Raw genomic sequence first — 18,078 nt, forward strand, 5'->3', positions numbered from 1 at the left:
ACAGAAACAGACTGGGATCGCTAAAAACGTGTGTTTTACACTTGCCCTTTGAGCACTTTGTTTAGTTGTATGACTGATAACAAAAGCACACAATCAAAACTGCATCCCAGCCTTCAGAACGCAACTCACCAAGCTGCAAAAAGCAGATTTAGTTTCTTTTGCAGATGGTCTATGAGTCTCATGTGGCATCATATTAAATTATATAGGCAGTCAGTCGCTTGTTCTGAAGCGATGCTCTGAGCCGAGAGTTGTGATGTGCTTGGACCATTCTGTTGGAAAACAGGCTCTAAAGCTAAAACAGCTCCTCTGAAGAGCAGCAGCAGAGGGGCCTGCCAGGAGCTTCCAACACCTCAAGGACTGCAGTTCCCCCTGGGATGCACTATGAGGGTGGCCCAGCGACCCTATGATGGGCTGTGGAGCATTTTGCCCTAAAGGTAGGAGACTAGACCGACTCATCTGGTTGTTTTTCTTTTCTGGTTATTGCTTTCTGATCCTGTATTTTTACAATGGTAGTTATTTTTGGTTTGTAATATTTTGAAGATAAGAATGGGAGTTTATTTTCTTCTTTCTCCTGTCAGACTTTGTTTTTCCTGGGTAAAAGAAGAAGAAAATACAGCAGTCTTTTAATATTTAATGCTATTCCATGAAAATATTTCTGCAATATGAAACAGAATTAGCTGTTTCATCCTAGTGATGTTTCGTAAGATTATGTGTTTCTATTAGCTTCAGCTTGGTACAAATTCAGTCTTTGTGTAACACTGGCTCCAGTGTGAAAATAATGCTTTTTATCAGCTGATTTCCACTCAGTGCAAGTTATCATTTGTAGTCAAAAACATGCTTGGGATAGCAATTTTCAAATGGACTATGTGTTATGCAGTAGATAAATTTTACTATTCATGCTTATTGAAATAAAACCTTCATGATACTATGCACTTTCTAAGAGGAACAGTAACACAAACTCATTTATGACATCAAAGCTGAAGGCTGCAGACTATTTATGGGAAACTCCAGATGTGTTAGTGCCATGAAGTAAAACCCATTTGAGGTTATTTACTTAGATGATTGAGTTGCAGGTTTAGGTATGTCCACCTGCAAAGTAGGAAATACAGCCGCAGGTATGGTTGGTGTGATTGTTCCTCATGATGAAATTGGTGTATTGGCAGTGACAGCAGCCCAGGAAATGCATTTAACAGGTAGGAGTTCCCACAGGGGTGTTTCCCTTGTCTGACAGCTCTTGACAGGTGTAGCAAGTGCTGCTCCAAAATTCCAGCTTGTTTGAGATCTCTTGGAAGAGACAGTGGCAGTGCACGTGCAGTTCAGAGCTGGGGCTTTCCCCTTACAATGCTGGTCCTGACAGAAACGCCACGATCAGATGAACAGTTCAGTGAGGTGGTTTGTTTTAGACAGGGCATTTGGAAGTTGGAGCAGCTGCTTGAGTTTTATAAGGAAATAAGCAAAATTAGGAATGCACGGAGGGTACCAGGTGGGGCCTGTGAAGGGCAAGGCACAGGGCTGGATGAAAATCATTGCTACTGGTTTATATGGAAAGAAGGGTGTTTTCTTTGCCATGACATGGGTTTGGAAAGCAAGAGGTACAGGTATTGCTGTCCACTCTGTCAGGCTAAGTGTAACATTAGAGACAGGCTTTTAAGGCTGTATTTGAAGTGCCAGACTTCCATTTTACAAGTGCAATTTGTCTCCAGAAAGGAAACATGTAGATGTATTCCTTAAACTAGAATTGTGCCTTTTTCTATGCTGCAGAATGAGGATAGTGCTGTTTTTTTCTGTTAAATTAATTAATTCTGATTGAGGGATTTGAGAACCTAGGCTGGAGTGTTGATTTTTTTCCTGTGCAAATTGAGAACAAATTCTGCTTTCCTAAGCCAAACACAGTTTCTAGTTTGTGCTACCAAAGTCCTGTGTTGCATCATCATCTTACACTTTTGTGTAAATGTGTTTTAGGAGGCTAGCACAGCCACAATATTGATCATACCATGCTGTGATTTATGCCAGCTGACCAAAGTCCTTCTTCTAGCCAGGGATTTCCACAGACAGCCCTGATATGTTCCTTTTCATCCCTGAACTGGCCCTTAATGCTGTATGGCTGGGAAGCAGAGGGGCTTCCACACATCAGATGTGCATCTTGATAATGCACACTCATAGGAGATAAGGATGGGGAAGGAAGTTTGCCTTTTCTCTGGTCCTTGCTGTAGCAGTCAAAGCCTGAAGCTTGTCTGCTGTCAAATGCATGTTAACCTCCACATTGGCCAAGAGACCCCTGAAGGGCTGTTTCGTCTTCAGGATGCTGGAAGATATATTTCTTCCATTTTCAGGTTTCATTTTGCTGACTTTTACCAAATCCACCCCTTTTTCTTTCAGAATGTAGCTGGGTTTCTGTTGATCCAGCCAAAGCCACAGCCTATTTTTGCCATGTTGAAGGCCTGTCTTTAGATCCCAATTCCCAAATTAAATCCTGATTCTGTCCTTGACTACAAACTCCAGTTCCCTAGGACGTATTGCAGAGACTTTAAGAAACCATCTGTGTGTTAGGCACAAATATTAAACATAGCAGGGAGAAAACAGAATTAGATGTTGCAAGTTAATTCTGCTCCTGAATCTGAGAACCATGGTTAGATGCTCAGGATTGATGGACAAGGGAGCAAGGAATGGACTGCAAACTACCAGTTATGCAAATAAGTATTTTATCTACGTATTTGTATTCATTATTGTTTTAATTTCTTTGGGTGACTCTTACCCCCCTTTCTTGTGTTTGCTACTTGTCCAGCCTTGGTGTCAACCCCAAACTTCATCCTGGTGGACTTTGATACTAAAGAAAAGTCTTGGAAGCATGAGAAGCTTTTTTGGTTTTTTTTTTTCCTTCTGGGATGCAGAAATGCTTGGCCTCTTACTACAAATCTTTTGATCCTCTGTCACAGAGTCTTTTCCTGAAGATGATGAGATGCTTATCTCAAAACACAGGTAGTTCTAGGAACTGCAGTTTGAAAATGGGGACCATGTGTGAGACATAAACCAGTTTACAGTCTCTGAGAAGGAACTTTAACTTTCCAGTAAAAGTAGGCATTTTTCCATTTCTTTCAAGAAAAAGGGGTCATCTAGATTACTGAGATGCAGTGGGTCTCTCTTAACTTTTTCTCCTTCGAAAACAAGAAAAGAACAAGAAATTCCGGAAATCCTCAGCTTGCCACTAGTGTGCCCTCACATTCCTAAGAAGTATTTTTGGGTTTTCTCTTAGGAATAGCTAGAACTTGTTGAGCTGGGAAAGAGTTCTTGGAACAGATCCTTGGTTTTGTCTTCTGTGCATGAGCGCCTCTTGTTGATGTTGGAATAGCTGCTCTTAGCTGGTTGGTGATTCACAAAATGAGGCAAGTCAGCCCTATAAAATATGCTTCTCCACTCCACAATGTTTGGAAAAATTTATTGCAGCAAGCTGGTGAGCGTGTAAGAGGAACAATTGCCTCCACTTGCACCAAGAGGTCTGTCTGCCTCTCTTCTGGATATTGCTACCTGCAGATTTGTTATAACTTGAGAAATATCAGTGTCATTGAGGAGGATACAGATGCTCTCCCTTCTGTCTCTGTACGGCCCCACGTTCTCTGTGCAATTCTGAGATGCCTCAAGAAATCAGCTCAGAGATCTCTCAGTACATACCTCAATAAGTTGAAAATCCTAACTGTCAGAGGGTTTGTTTCCATAAAGTATTTTGCTGTCCCAGGATTTGTTTCAATGAAGTGTTTTGCATGTAGGGATGCCATGTGCAGACCAGCTAACAACCTGTATGTGTCTGTTGCACGAAGACCCTACCAAAGTATCTGAGGGTCTTTGGAGTTTGTTTTGGGATCAGATTCCACACAGCACATTTTGATTAGAACTTGGAATGGTCACAGCTTTTCTCATGTGCATGGTTTGTTCTTCAGTGTGAATAAGAATCAGCATCAATTGAACTCTTGTCTGTATTTGTTCCCAAAACTGCCTTTTGGGATTTTTCAGTAGGGTTTTAAACACTCCTGTGGGGTGACAGGTTTTTCAAAACATCTGCAGATACTGGTTATGTATTTTAAAAGATGTGTTGAGAGGATGTGTAGAAGGAATGAATGGAATGACTAGCATCTGTGTTAGCTTGGCACTTCGCTGCTTATTACCTCTTAGAAACTACAGGGAAATTCTGAGAACGAACCTTCATCCCAAATGAAATGTGAAAGCATGGAAGGCTTAATGAAGCTACTTGTGATATGGCGAAAGAGAATCACATGTACTCTTTTAAAAAAGGACTGAGTTTGCTTCCTGATTTGTTGTTTTTTACCTACCCAGACCAGACATCTGTCTGTCTGTGGAGGGTTTTTTTCCCTGCTAATTGCAAGAAAGAAAGGAACAGCAAACTAGTCACTGAGGTACTTCAGAGTGGCTTTGGACTTTAAAGAAAGTTCAAGGCAAAAGGCATTTAATTTGTGTTGCATACATGAAAATCAAATCATAGCATTTCTCCCATCTTTTTTTGTGAACAGTATTACTCCTGTTCCTTTTGTGTGCATGCCATGTTTGGTTTAATGGAGAAATGAGAAAAGAAAATAGATTCTTTTTTGGAGACTGAGTACTAATGCAGAAACATTAAAGGCAGGCACATTGTTGTCAGCCAGTTTGCATATTTATTTACTTTTACAAATGGTTGGCTTGGAGTCAGCAGTTAATGGAATGAGAATGATGTTCCTGTACAGATCATTTCCTGAGACACATTTTCAATTACAAACATATCTCTGCTTTTCTTCCCTCATTTGTTATGTCTTGGAGAATAAATGGGGAGTAGCATTTACAGCTTAAGGTTTATGTTCTGAAGACAATTTTAACAATGATCCCCACATAAAAAGGCCCTTTTGTAGTTGCAGACATATGTTTATGATGTTTTGTGCTGTGAGTATCAAATTTCTGGTGGACGCTGTGTCACACTCTGCAAACTTGTAAACATCTATAAATCCATTGGATCATTTTAGTACCATGTGTAATGCAGATTTATTGCCTTTTGTGTGGATTTCTTTTGTTTCAGAGTTAAAGCTGAGCTGCCAGAATCCATGTTTAATGAATTATGTATTCCAGAAAATTAGGCAGTATTATTTTAGATTAGTATTTTCTTTACCCTTTGTGGACTTATAAAATGCACATGCACAGGTATTAGAAATTAACATTTTGGATAGGTGGCCCAAAAAGCAATTAGATAAGTTTGCTTGACTAAATAGTATCATTTATAAAAGCCCGAACTATGACTTTTTGAAAATATTTTTGCTGTTTTTTTCTCTCATTCTCTAGCCATCTTAAGTTATTTTGGTCAGTTTTCACGTTTACCGGTACAAATCCAGAACTACCCCACTGGAATTATATCAGTTTATAGAACTGGAGTATGTGAGAGGGAACAGGAATCATACTGAGCCAGTGAGCTGGTATAAATCAGCATAAATCCACTGAGATCTGTGTGGATAGAGTCATTTACACTCAAGTCTGCATTACAGGCTATCAAGTCAGTAGAAGAACTAAAGCTGCTGTTGTGCACGAGTGGTTACAAAAGGAAACCATCGAGGTCATGGGCATTTACCAGAAATTTACACCCAATAAAGGGAATATGAAACCAAAACCCAATTAATCTAAATTTGGCTCAGTTCTAATTGAGTGTATGTCTTATACAAGAGCAGTAAAAAGACATTTCTTACTGAAAATCTGCATTCTTCTAAACTGGCTGTTTTTTCTGGCTGCATGTCTAAATGTATGTAGCATGGGCATGCATGTTTGAATGTGGGCATACATACAAATGTCTACTGCTATTCTGGCAACGTGATGTCTGCAGCTGACCTTCCAAATGGTGCTTTTTCCAGGAAAAAATAGCTTAAGATAGAGACATGACATGTAAAGCTACTGCCTACCATAGCGGTTTAAAATATCGAGTAGATTTTGACTTTCTTATAGAAAGCTTAAACTCTTGGAGCCATGTGAATGTCAGCAAATCTCAGCTTCCACAAAAAACCCAAAACAAAACATAAAAAACCCCAACCCCAAAGTACGTGAAACCTTAAAAATGGTGAAGACCTTGACTGCAAAACCCACATGCTAGAGAAAGAAAGACAATTAAAGACCTGCATAAATGTTATGTATGTATATATGTCTGTAGGTGTATGTGCATCTATTTAAGTCTCCTGGGTTTGAAAGATCAAGATTAGAAGCAGCATGCCATTGTGCTCCTCCAACTTTATAGTTTGGTTCTAGTTAATCCCACACTTTCAGAATTCATCCATTCCTGTCGTAGCACTTGAGTAATTTTAATTTTTTAAGTACTGAACCAGTTACTTGGGGAAGATGTGGCTGTAGCACTCAGAGGAGAGGCTGTTTTACACTGCATCTTGCTGTGTTTGTTTCATGATTCTTCAGATGGGTATGCTAAAATACATCTAAACCACAGAGAGTGCACTGGGTGATGTGGCATTGCCGAGCTCAGTTAAATAATGAGATGTGTTTCATTCAAATCAGAATAACTCTAAGCCCTGAATACTAAATAGGGCAGCAAAAAGCCTTCAGCACACAAAATAAACAAGTAAAAAACCCAGATGATACTGTCTAATAAATACAATGTGGAGCAACAGGCTGCATGCAGTGGAGGAATTAAGGCAATTTAAACCGTATGGGCAGCACTCCACTCTCAGATGTGCAGCTCCAATGGCAGTTGGATGCACACATCACAGGGCAGGGCTGGCTCGGAGCACACGCCTGGATTTGATAGCATAGGTTTATGACCTTGTAATCCTAGAGCATCTAAAACAGTAAGAATTCCATCCAGCTTAAAATAGCTGCTGTAGTTGCTGTTGATACAGGCTCGCGGGCTCCCCAGCTCTGGGGCCAAATTTGGTGCTGGCATGATGGGAGGAAGTCTGTTGACAGCTGATAGCAGTGGAGTTGCACTTGATTACATCATAAGAAATTTGGCACGTGGAGCTGAATCAGAAGTCTGAGCAGAAATGTCCATTCCTCATCCAGAGTTAAAACTGGGACTTTGACTTTGCCAATCCACAGAGATTTGTCTGGCCCATATGTAGCTGTTGCTTTTAAGGGTCTTGCTTTAAAAGTGCATTCCTGCAGTTCCATTCAGCATGGTGACTGAAAAAAAACCCTGAAGGTCTGGATTTTGCTCTCATGTCCAAAGGGATGAAGTCCTTAATCTTCCCAATATAAGCACGATGAGCATAAGCCCCATGGTAGCTGATGAACTGGGCTATATCTGGGTCACAGCAGAGGGTGAGAACACAAAGGGGCCTTAGCTCTAATTGCTGGGCTTGTCCAGTGGCCAGGCAATGCCCTGTGTCCAGCACAAAACCCTGGATGCTGTCCTTCACAGGAGCTGCCACTGCTCCCAGTGCACTGATCTGTCTCCTGGCAGCTGGTGTGGTAGAGATGAGCTGCTACAGGTACATCCCATCCCCTCCTCCCTTCCTGGGCTTTACACTATAAGGCTCGAAGTGCAGGTCTTACTGGTGCTCCAAAGCCATTCCTCAAAGTATTTAAAGAAATTAGATTATTTTATGTTAATTTCAGCTGCTGCAAAAATTGCCCCAGTACTGTGTTCCTTCTTTTTATTAAAATACTAAGTTGCTGAAGTGATTTCCATGAAAATGAATTAAAGCAAATTAATGAAAAGGAGCTGAAAAATGGACTTCTCTACTGAAACTGTGGCATGCAAACTCTTAACCTCAATCACATATTTGTGGTTGCTCTATAAACACCTAAGTGTATAGCAGTGATCTGTCATGGTATTTCTTTTGGTGGAAATTCTTAGAAAGTGAGGCTGTACTTCATAATACATTTTCTCTTAGTTTACATACAGCTTGATATAATGCATGTGCTTACCTGCTCCATTTAGTAACATTACTAATCTGTAGTTAAATCTTTGCTCTTCAGTATTGGGAAAGAAATGAAAAAGATACTGTCAGGCTCAGGGTTTCTCCATAATGTTTTCTGCTTGTGGGGGACAGGAGGGCAGGAGGAGCCTTTATTATGGGACTAATACCAACCTGGGGCAGGGATTGTGCACTGCGGAATGAAGAGGCTGAAGAGGAGCTGTCCTCTCTAAAAACTGAATCCCTCTGGGATCTTTGGATCATCTAGAGGTGTGTTGGGTAGGTTCTGCAAATGGCTCTGGCAGGTGTGCAAAATGTCTGTGCTTACAGCAGTGTACAGAAAGCAGAGCGCTGTGCAGTAAATACAGCACTTGCATTCGAGTACACATCAATGTTTTAGTTCCCCGTGTATATTTATTATTATTTTATTTGCATTTTATGTTCCCTTTTCATGCAAAGATGTGGCAGGGTTTTGTTTACTTTCTCTTATTTTCTCTGAGAATGTGCTGGAGGTCATGTTATTAAAGGTAGACTGTTGTGCATGTTAGAGGACAGATACGGGGAGGTTCAGTGGGCCTTGTAAAGAATTCCTTACATAACCTTCAACCTTGAAAGGTGCACTCAGTCTCCTTGGAGAATTGTCAGCAAGCTCTGCCAGTGGGTTGCTCCCTGGAGGGAGGAACCAAAAGCTTTCATTACTGTCCTTCACTCGGAAAACGAGCGGACTGCTTTCTCCAGTGTGTCTCACCCAAGCAGAGCATCCAGCCCTTTGGGACAGGAGAGCTCAGTGAAGGCAGTTGGCTTGAATAGATTTTATTTTCTATGCTCCCCCTTGGGACTGATGTGAAAAAACCCTACATTTTCTGCCTAGGAAGCTTTGTGCGGAAGCCCTCCATGAGCTAAACATTTCGGAACAGAAGGACCTCCACATGGAAGTTTTCTACCCACTGACATTTTTATGCCCATAACCATTTTGAACCAAAATAAAAATAAAAAAAAAAAACCTGAAAAAAAAAATCAAAGAGGTTAATAAAACCAACAGTGATTTTCTCTAAGGAGTGCTAGCATTTCCAACAATTGCCATTAAGTGCAAGCAGTTCCCAAGATTGTACATGCTAGACCAACTTCATCCTTGCTGTAACTCCTCAGAACTCAGTGGAGTTACATGAGGGATTAATTTGGTCCATTGCTTTCAGCCATTAGTTTTAGAGAATGTACAACAATCGAGGGAACTATTATTGTCAGCATTGTTTTATGACTCTCTAGAGCTGCTCAGTATTTGTATTTTACAGACACATAAGTAGGGTGAGTGTATGGAGTGAAGTTATGGGTTCAGTGTTGAAGGTAGTGGATTTTTCAGTTATTTGTGTACAGTTAAAAGTAATAAACATTCTAGCAGCCATTATTGCTGTGAGTCTTACATAGATGCTTGAATACAGCTACACAGATTCTTGAAGCATGCACAGACATTTCATCTGGCAGACCACAAAACATTTCATGAAGCGTAGAAAATACCTGGAAGTTTCTAAGTCCTGTTATCACACCAACTGACTGATTATCACAGTGTTCATGTGAATTGAGCTATACATACTGCACTGAGGAAGTTAAGGCACAGAGGTAAAACTTCCAAAAGCTAACTTACAAGGCAGCCATGAGGGCAGAGACAAAACAGATGATCTTTAGAGTACTTCTCTGTTTTTTTAGAAACCAAATTGTCTCTGTAATTTTCAGAAAAATCTGAGGACAGCATCAGCTGGTAAATCTGAACAGTTGGATGGTGAATCTGCATCTGCACATAAGTCATATATTTCAGTTCATGTCAGAAGGTGTGGACAGCTGCCTGAATCTTTAGGCCATATGTAGGATTGTTGGATTAAGTTATTTAAGTTTAAATTCTGATTGGTACAGATGAGCTAACAACCAGTTCTGTTAAAGGTTTTTGCACTGGAAATTGAGTGGTCAAAGCAACATTGCCAAGACAGCGAGCCCCTTTCCTGGTTCAGTACATCGGATTACTTCCCCATTCCTATGTCTGTCCTTCTCAGCCTATGTCTGGACTCCACACTAAGGCAATATTTCTGGGGGTTCATCATCCTCCACTGTGTCTTGCTGCTGTGATTTCTGCTAAGGAAAGACCAAGAACACAGGCCAGAAGCATCCTAGAGCCTGCCCTAGCTAGACAGTGTAGACACATCAGCATCCTGGACAACGGAATGTGCTGTGTGCTGCAGCTGCACCTTCAGTCCTGAATAGTTCCTCACTGTGGTAACTCCTGTGTGGGTACCCAGCCAGACCAGCTCTTCTCAAGCAGCTAAACTTGTAGCATCTCCAGAGCCATGGTGACATAGTGAGAACAATAACCATTTCCCTCAGCTAAAATGATTCATTAGTGTTAAAATGTCAGGACCATTAAAATGCAAGTGAGCCCTTTAAAAATTTGAGGACAATGGGCCGTATCCTGGAAAAGATTTCAGGTAATTGCGTTGGTTCCAACACCATTATCCATGAAAAATGTACTCATAAAAGTAAAGGTTTGTTGGCTGCACCTCCCATTTTTGTTAGCTTTCCTTTATTGCTGTAATTACACCCAGTGGCTTATCTAATAGAGTCATGTTCTTATAAAGAAATTAAGACAATTAATGCTACTTTTAGTGAGAGTGAAATTGTAAGTAAAATTAAATTGAAATTTGACCAAGTTTTTCTTTTTTATTTCCTAGTGTCTGAATTACAGGAAGAAGGAATAAATGCCATTAACTTACCTCTCAGTCCCATTCCATTTGAACTAGACCCCGAGGACACTATGCTAGGTAATTCAGAACAATTTTACACCTCAACATGAAAGCCTGATGTAAAATAAGGTGGTGTGCCTGGGATAGCTTCTAATGTTTTTCTTTTAAACCTTCCAGAGGAAAATGAAGTCCGAACAATGGTTGATCCAAATTCAAGAAATGATCCAAAATTACAGGAACTAATGAAGGTAATGAAAGCATGTAAACCCTCTCAGGAAAGTGGAACTATTTTTTAATGCCATCCCTGCCTCTTTCACTTGAACACTTCAAAGCACGAGTTAAATATTGATTAGTTGGAACCATGTGGTGCATACATCCCAGTGAAATGGGGAGGTCATTTGTTGCAGTATCTTTCTCTAGACGTGGCACAGGGAGACTTAAGAATTTCTATTAAAGTCCTGAGTCCGGAGTCTCAGTACCATCCCACCTCCAGTCTTAAGATCACACTGACTTTCCCTCATCCTTGTGATTCTTGGGGTTAGAGCTTTAGCAGGATGCTTCTGTAGAATCTACTTCAGCACCTTTTGCTTCACAATAAGATGTTAAAATGCTACTGAAAGCAAGGGAAAGGTTTCACTCCAGAAGACACTGCGTCAATTAGTGTTTGTCTAGACCTCGCAGTGCATTGGCACAGCCACCTTAGAAGAGTCCTTCCTGAGTCTTTCCTGTTTGCTCCTCAAGGTATGTCAGACTGTATTTTGAGCCACTGCAGCTTTGGTATTCTTTCTGCTAAGAAAAATGACATGTGTTTTAAATTGCAAATGAATAGTGTATAATACTGCCAAATTTGTGTTTCCTGTATAGGTATTAATTGACTGGATTAATGATGTGTTGGTAGGAGAGAGGATTATTGTGAAAGACTTGGCTGAAGACCTGTATGATGGACAAGTATTGCAGAAATTATTTGGTAAGAAAAAATACACGTGCACGCTGTTGAGGCACTTTGTCAATAAGTGGATCTCTTGTTCCTGCTCAGGAGCCTTGGTATCATCTTACATTTATGCCACTAAGTGATACAAAAATAGCAGTGTGTTATGAGACCCCTGAGCAACGGGCTGTATGCACAGTCCTCATAGCTGCAGTGCAATGTGTGGTGCTCTGCAGTTGATGAGAACAGCACAAATCCTACCTGGGCTGCTGGAGAGAGGGGACTCTCATCTTGGCAACAGTATTCACTCCAATTAAATTTATTATCTGCATATGGGCTGCACAAATTTCACCATGTTACAAGTGGAAAGTCAGTTTGAAGGCAAGGGCATTTTCAGTACCACGGTGGATGTTTTTAATCTCTGCTCATTCCATACTATAGTTTATTCACATTGCAAGGTTCCTCTGGAAAGTTGGAATTTCTTTCTGGTTTGATGTCTGGCTTTTAACATGACTGAGGTAATGGTGCCCAGTGGGCTGCAAACTGAGCTTCAGCTGAGAAACAGATAGAGAAAAGAAACTGCTAATGCAGAGTTGGCATGTGCTTTTTACACTGTTGGCTTGAAAGCCATTTTCTTAGTTATTACAGCTCATAAAGTCTCCAGTAAATTTCTTTCCAGTATCCTAAATGAATCTTAAAACATCATGTGAGCACTTCTAATAAAGACTTCACAGACTATTCTCTTCTATGAATGGTTAAGCTATTGAATGTATTGTGATGGACTGGATATGCCCAGACTGAGCAATTTGATTGTCATGGGCAAGCCTCCAGTGACTTCACCCAACATTCCAAAAATGTGTGTCAGATGCAGCCTGACTCTAAATATGCATATACTGATCCAGCATTTAGTGATTTCAGGGGAATCTTTTCCATTACCCTTAATTCCTTGTGGATCAGGTCTCTGCTTACTAAACCTTTGGTCTTGTGGTGAGACTATGCACAAACTGATTTCTGAGGAGGCCTAAGAAACCTATGGAGATAGCAGCCTGTTAGACAGGATTAGGATATAGCAGGATTAGGAGATAGCAGTCTCTTAGGCTGGTAGTTTAGGCTCCCTCCCTTTGGGAAGATAGTTGGCTTTGATGAGAACAAGATCAGCTCTTACCAAATAAGATATCTCTTGACAAGATACTCTTTTGTAGAAGTAAATTGGTAAGTGACCAAGCATCTTGTTTCTGATGTTGTCAGCTGGGAGTTGCTATGCTTTCTTTGCTTAAGGTAAACACTAAGCCATGTATGTATATACACAGCAATCTGTACTAATTAGTAACAAACTAATTCATAAAGTATTTTAAAATCTACTGCAAATTTTCTCATAGGGAGAAATTGCCTGAGGTTTTAGTTGTTTTCATGAAAACTTGTTTGTCTTTCTTTGATGCATCCTCTGCCTCTATAAATATGGAATCACTCAGTTTTATCACTAGTAGGCCAAGTAAAATTTTTATCTCCTGCGTCTGAGGTAGAAGCTGGAGGAGACTGGTGGAATAAATCCTCAAGTTGGTGTCTGTTTCCTAGGTTTGATGCTCTGCTGTACAAGCCACTTGCATGCAGAATAACCTTTATCCAGTAGCAATAGAAGTAATGGGCCTTACCTCCACATCTGGTGCTCCCTAAAAGGAATTGCAGCAAGTATTTGTTAGCCAGTGGTGTGGCATAGAGCAATACTTGGCCTTCCCCTTGTCAGTGTGTAACTAAAGGGAAAATGTGAACTTACCTTTAGGAGCTCAGAAGTGTGGAGAGAAAGTGGCTCTGGAAAACAACTGATGTAAAATTAGGAAGTCTGATGTCTCCTGAATGTACCTCTGGGTGTATGGAATGTCTTTGTGTTCATGGAGCTCAAAATTGTTTTTTCTCCATTTTTATTCCTATCTCTTCAGAGAAGCTTGAAAGTGAGAAGCTGAATGTTGCAGAAGTTACTCAGTCTGAAATTGCTCAGAAACAGAAGCTACAGACAGTGCTTGAAAAGATCAATGAAACCCTTAAACTCCCTCCAAGAAGCATTAAGTGGAATGTTGACTGTAAGTTTTGTGTTTGCTATACTGTTCTCATTTGTTGACAGCTGGGAGTTCATAGGTGCCCTCTGGAAATCTGAAATGTCCAATGATGAGGGAGGGCTGAAACCTGGGATTTATGGTGGGAACTGCTCTGAAGGGCACTTCCAGATGTGCCTCTCTACCCTCTTTACTGGTACTCAGCCTTCAGTTCAGTTAGGTGTCTTTTCAGAGTCTGTCCAAGTGTGGCGGTTTTGCTCTGAGGTCCATGTGCATACCAGCTTAAGTTTTGTGTTGCTAAATTGGTTTGTTGAAACAGGCAAGTACCTGCAGAAATGCAGTGGATAGGCAGAAGGAGAGTCAGGTCCTAGAACTCTGTGTGAAATTTGCAACATAGAAATGAATCATGTTTCTGATCATTTAAGGCTAAGTCTGAACCACTAGTTTTGATTACAAAACTCTTCTCAAGACTAGTTTTATTGTATTTTTTTCCTGTTTTATTATATTAAGAATGAACATAGTGGTATCTAATAGAAATGCCTTCAGTGGCCCAACACAAGACACTTCAGTGGATGTGTATTACAGAAAGCAGGTTATCAGCTTTAGAAAATTAGGCCTCTTAATCTGTTTTAAGTTTGGTTTTCAGAATCATTTCATGCTGTTCAATACCTTCACCAGTACATCACATTTTCCCTGTCTCCTGTACCTGTCTTGTGCTGAGCAGTTTTGTATCCTGTTCCATTCACAACAAATTAGTGAGAAGGAGAGAATATCTCGAGGCAGGAAGAGTGAACATTAGGCATTTTGACTTTCCCCTTTCTGTGGTCCTGCTGAATTTTTTGCCCCCTTCTCTTTTCAACCTCCCCCGAGTTTTCTTTCCATTCTCTGTTATGCAGCTGGAGGCGGGGTGTTTGGAGTTGCCTGACAATTTAACTTCTAGTTTTAATTTAATGTTTTACATGTGTTTTAGAGCTGGAGTAGAGATAGAGAGCAGCAGCTGGGCCCAGCTGCAGCACACACCAGTGGTAGGCAGACAGGCACCTTTGTAGTGTTCTGCTGAAGCACCTCAGCCCTGACCACTGGCACTCCAGCACCATTTGCCAGCAATGCCACATTTTATATGCATGTGTATCTCTGTGGCATAGCTGAGACTTGCACTGGAAGATAATGAAGAAGGATATTTTAGTGAATCTGATCGTGTTTCAGCAGTGAAGTAAGGTAGTACTTAATGATTAGTTCAAGTACAAAAAACGTAAGTGCACTGCAGTGTAGCTAACAAAGATCTTTTAGGAATACTACTCTGGGGAATGCAAAAACAAAATAGAAGAAGAAGAAAGGCAGTAAAAAGGATTGGAAATTATCCACTTTCATGCCAATGGTTTGATACTTGATCAAAGATTTCCTACAGTTTGTCTTTTGGTATCTTGTAAGTTGTGTTAGTGTTAACTACCCGTATATGAAACCTGCTGCAAAAAAGCTTCAATACCAGAACTAGAACAACTTCATGAGGAATGTTTGAGTCATTGAGTTTAGTAAGTTATTGCATAAGGCTTGTGCCAAAACAGGCTCGTTTATCATCCTGCAGACATTGTGACACTTAAAAATGAGTAAGTGCATGTTATGAGTACAAAAATATCTTTCTGATAGCCCATAAATCCTTATTGAAATAAAGGGAATAAAAGAGAGGCAAGGAGGATGCAGAGACAGCGCTTAAACTGTTGTACATAAAATCTGCCTTTTGGATTAGCTTTAGATTTCCATCTCCACAAGCCTGTGGCATCCAGACGTGTTGCAAAGAGTAGCGCGTTGGTGCTGACGCATCTTGCAGGACACCGCTAAAGATAAGGTGCCTTAAAGGTGCCCCCTGGCTCCACATGGCAAGAGGAAAAGAATCCCATAATCCCTACATCCTCAGGAGAAGTAAAAATATGTGCCCTAGTTACTTTGCAGTTTGTAACTTGTGCTTTTGATATCTATTTCAGCTGTTCATGCTAAAAGTCTCGTAGCGATACTTCATCTTCTGGTTGCATTATCTCAGTATTTTCGAGCACCGATCCGACTCCCTGATCATGTGTCCATTCAGGTGGTTGTTGTGCAGGTAAGAGGGGCCTTACACAGCTCGTGGTAGTGTTGTGAAGTTGATTGAGGGGTTTCTTGAAAAATGTATCTGGAGTTTCTGGCTGGGCGGGCATGTATGTGTCTCTTTGGCTGACAAGAAACACGCATGCACCTTCCCTGCCGACACTGCTTCAACCAGAAGAAGGCACAAGTGCTTTCCCAGATTCAGCTGTGGCTCACACTATCTTACTTTGATTGTGAAGTGGCCAGACTGTGACATTAAAAATATATGAAACATTATTATTGTTGGAATGTGTTTATCACCCCGTATGATCTCTAGAATTATTGTTTTCCCCATTTTTTGACGCTTTTTTCACTTGTGTAGAGATTCAAATCATTCTTGGCACAGAATGACGGATTGTCACTGTTTATTACACTCAGATTCATGTTAGGTGACTAACTATCCTTTTTCAGCCCTGTGCATCCTAATTTAGTCTGATTACAGTATTGGTTTTCTCAAAAGCATGCAAAAAAAACCCCATCAACTGAATCTTTTGTCAGTCTCCTTATTAGAGCCTCATCCATTCACTCTTCATGTTTTTGTGTTCATCATTTTTCTTTCAGCTGAACTTGTGCTTGCTCTATCTTATTTGGCCTCTTCCCATTTAATCTGCTTTTCTTTCTCTCCAATTAACTTTGCCTTTATTTTTCACACTGCAACTGTCTTTATTTATGTCTTTTAACTGATGTTACCCTGGAATAATGGGTTGAAAGAGCTATTGCTCAAGTTTTGTGTGGCTGAAAATCTGCAAGACGAATCTGAGAAAGTAAACATTCTCTCTTCTAGAATTCAAATAGGACAAGTTTTTTAACTTAGGGAGAAATATGAAGGAGAGTCTCTGGTAAATGTATCTCTGATGTCTGGTAGTGACTCATTGATTCTCAGATTCTGCTTCCTGGGTTTCTCTACAGATCATGAAGGAGAATCCCTGAAAATCTGCACTTATATGTCTAAGGCGTCAAAGAAACAAGTTCCTTTGGCTATTATAAATGTATTATTTACACTGGTTTATCTCAAAGTTCCACCAAAACCAGCTTAAGAAATCTGGAGTACAGTGAGCAGGGCATCTTTATGATGAGAAACTAAATGAGGAAAACAACACAGTCCTAAAATGAAGAATCAGAACCTCTGCTGTCATTCCATACCTCCAGACAAATTTCCAGTTTAAATCAGTGGGCGTAATTGTCCTCTTGTTAAACAGGCTAATGTGGTTCAACAGCAAATCTGCTGAAGTCGGTACAGATAAACCAATTTGAAACAATAAGTAGTGGGAGAATCTGACTCACTCTTAGTTAGACAGCTGTAGCTCAGGCGCCAGTGGTTTGCACCAGAATAAAATCCAAGTAATATTGAGGAAGATTTTGTCCTGCAGACCCTGACCTTGGGGAAAGCCAGTCAGTGAAACTCCAGAGCTCTGGTGGTTCCTATCAACAGAGGGTGGGGGCCAGTATATTTACTGTAATTGTTTGAGACACTTCTCATTTTTATTTTATGGTGGCTGGGTGTTTTAGTCTTAATTTTTAAGTCTCTTTTGTGCCCCATGGGACTGATTCTGTATCATGCATCATGTACCCTTTGAACTCGTGAGGGTTTTAATCAACAATCAGCAGATCCTAAAGCCTAATTTAGTGGTCAGACTTGCACACCTCATGTTCTAAACACTCATGCATTCTGTAAAGAAAGATCAAGCCTAGGGAAGCTTAACAGACTATGCAGTAGCTGTTTTTAAATTCTGCTGTGTATGGTTTGATAAAGGGAACAGGAGAGAGAGAAGTAAAAGAACAAGGTACTTTTATGAAGTCTTTTAAGGAAGACTCCCTTAATTCATTTCATTATTTTGGTAGGCATAGAAACACGTAAAATGTGAGGGTTGCTGTGTTGGCTAGATGTAGTTTATTGAAATAGAAAAAAAGATATTTGTGAAACAAAAAATGTGCTCATGTCCAACAGGTAATCAGCCTAGTTCTTATGGAAGCTTGTTTCCTTTGGCTGTTTTGTACAAAAGCTGTTAGCAACGAGAGTAATATGAAATCTGGGTTTAAGCTGATTTAGGAAAAAATCTGATAGTAAGACCTTTTGTAGCTACTCTGTTATATTATTTTCTTTTCATGCCATACCAGTAGAATAAATAACTTTGAACAAAGCCCAGGCTTTGTTTGATTGTATCTGCTGAAATGACTGAGAGCTTTTTTGGAGAGCTAGGTCTTGTCATCAATTTGCCTTTTTTTTTTAATTATGTATTTATACCATCCACAAATAGTTAGATGACAGATTGTTTGTGTCCAAGAGATGGAAGTCAGAGAGTGTAAGAATGCATTGGCAGAGCAGCCAGAATGGCTTCAGCATGTTCTGGGACAGCAGT

At 40.3% G+C, this 18,078-nt stretch overlaps 1 protein-coding gene across 2 annotated transcripts in view; it reads left to right on the plus strand.

Moving 5' to 3' along the window:
• Window positions 1-18,078, plus strand: part of PARVA (parvin alpha) — a 63,124-nt gene that overhangs the window by 28,265 nt on the left and 16,781 nt on the right. Inside the window, exons 1-6 of one of the 2 annotated variants that reach the window (XM_048307091.1) lie at window positions 129-434; window positions 10,607-10,696; window positions 10,796-10,866; window positions 11,483-11,585; window positions 13,484-13,624; window positions 15,580-15,695. In XM_048307091.1, the coding sequence (XP_048163048.1) occupies window positions 404-434; window positions 10,607-10,696; window positions 10,796-10,866; window positions 11,483-11,585; window positions 13,484-13,624; window positions 15,580-15,695 (552 nt within the window). In that variant the 5' untranslated portion in view covers window positions 129-403. Of the gene's footprint in view, window positions 1-128; window positions 435-10,606; window positions 10,697-10,795; window positions 10,867-11,482; window positions 11,586-13,483; window positions 13,625-15,579; window positions 15,696-18,078 lie in introns of those variants that run through there. The other variant, XM_048307090.1, reaches the window with a different exon arrangement.

This window comes from Corvus hawaiiensis, chromosome 6, assembly GCF_020740725.1.
Source record: "Corvus hawaiiensis isolate bCorHaw1 chromosome 6, bCorHaw1.pri.cur, whole genome shotgun sequence".
NCBI classification, from domain to species: Eukaryota; Metazoa; Chordata; class Aves; order Passeriformes; family Corvidae; genus Corvus; species Corvus hawaiiensis.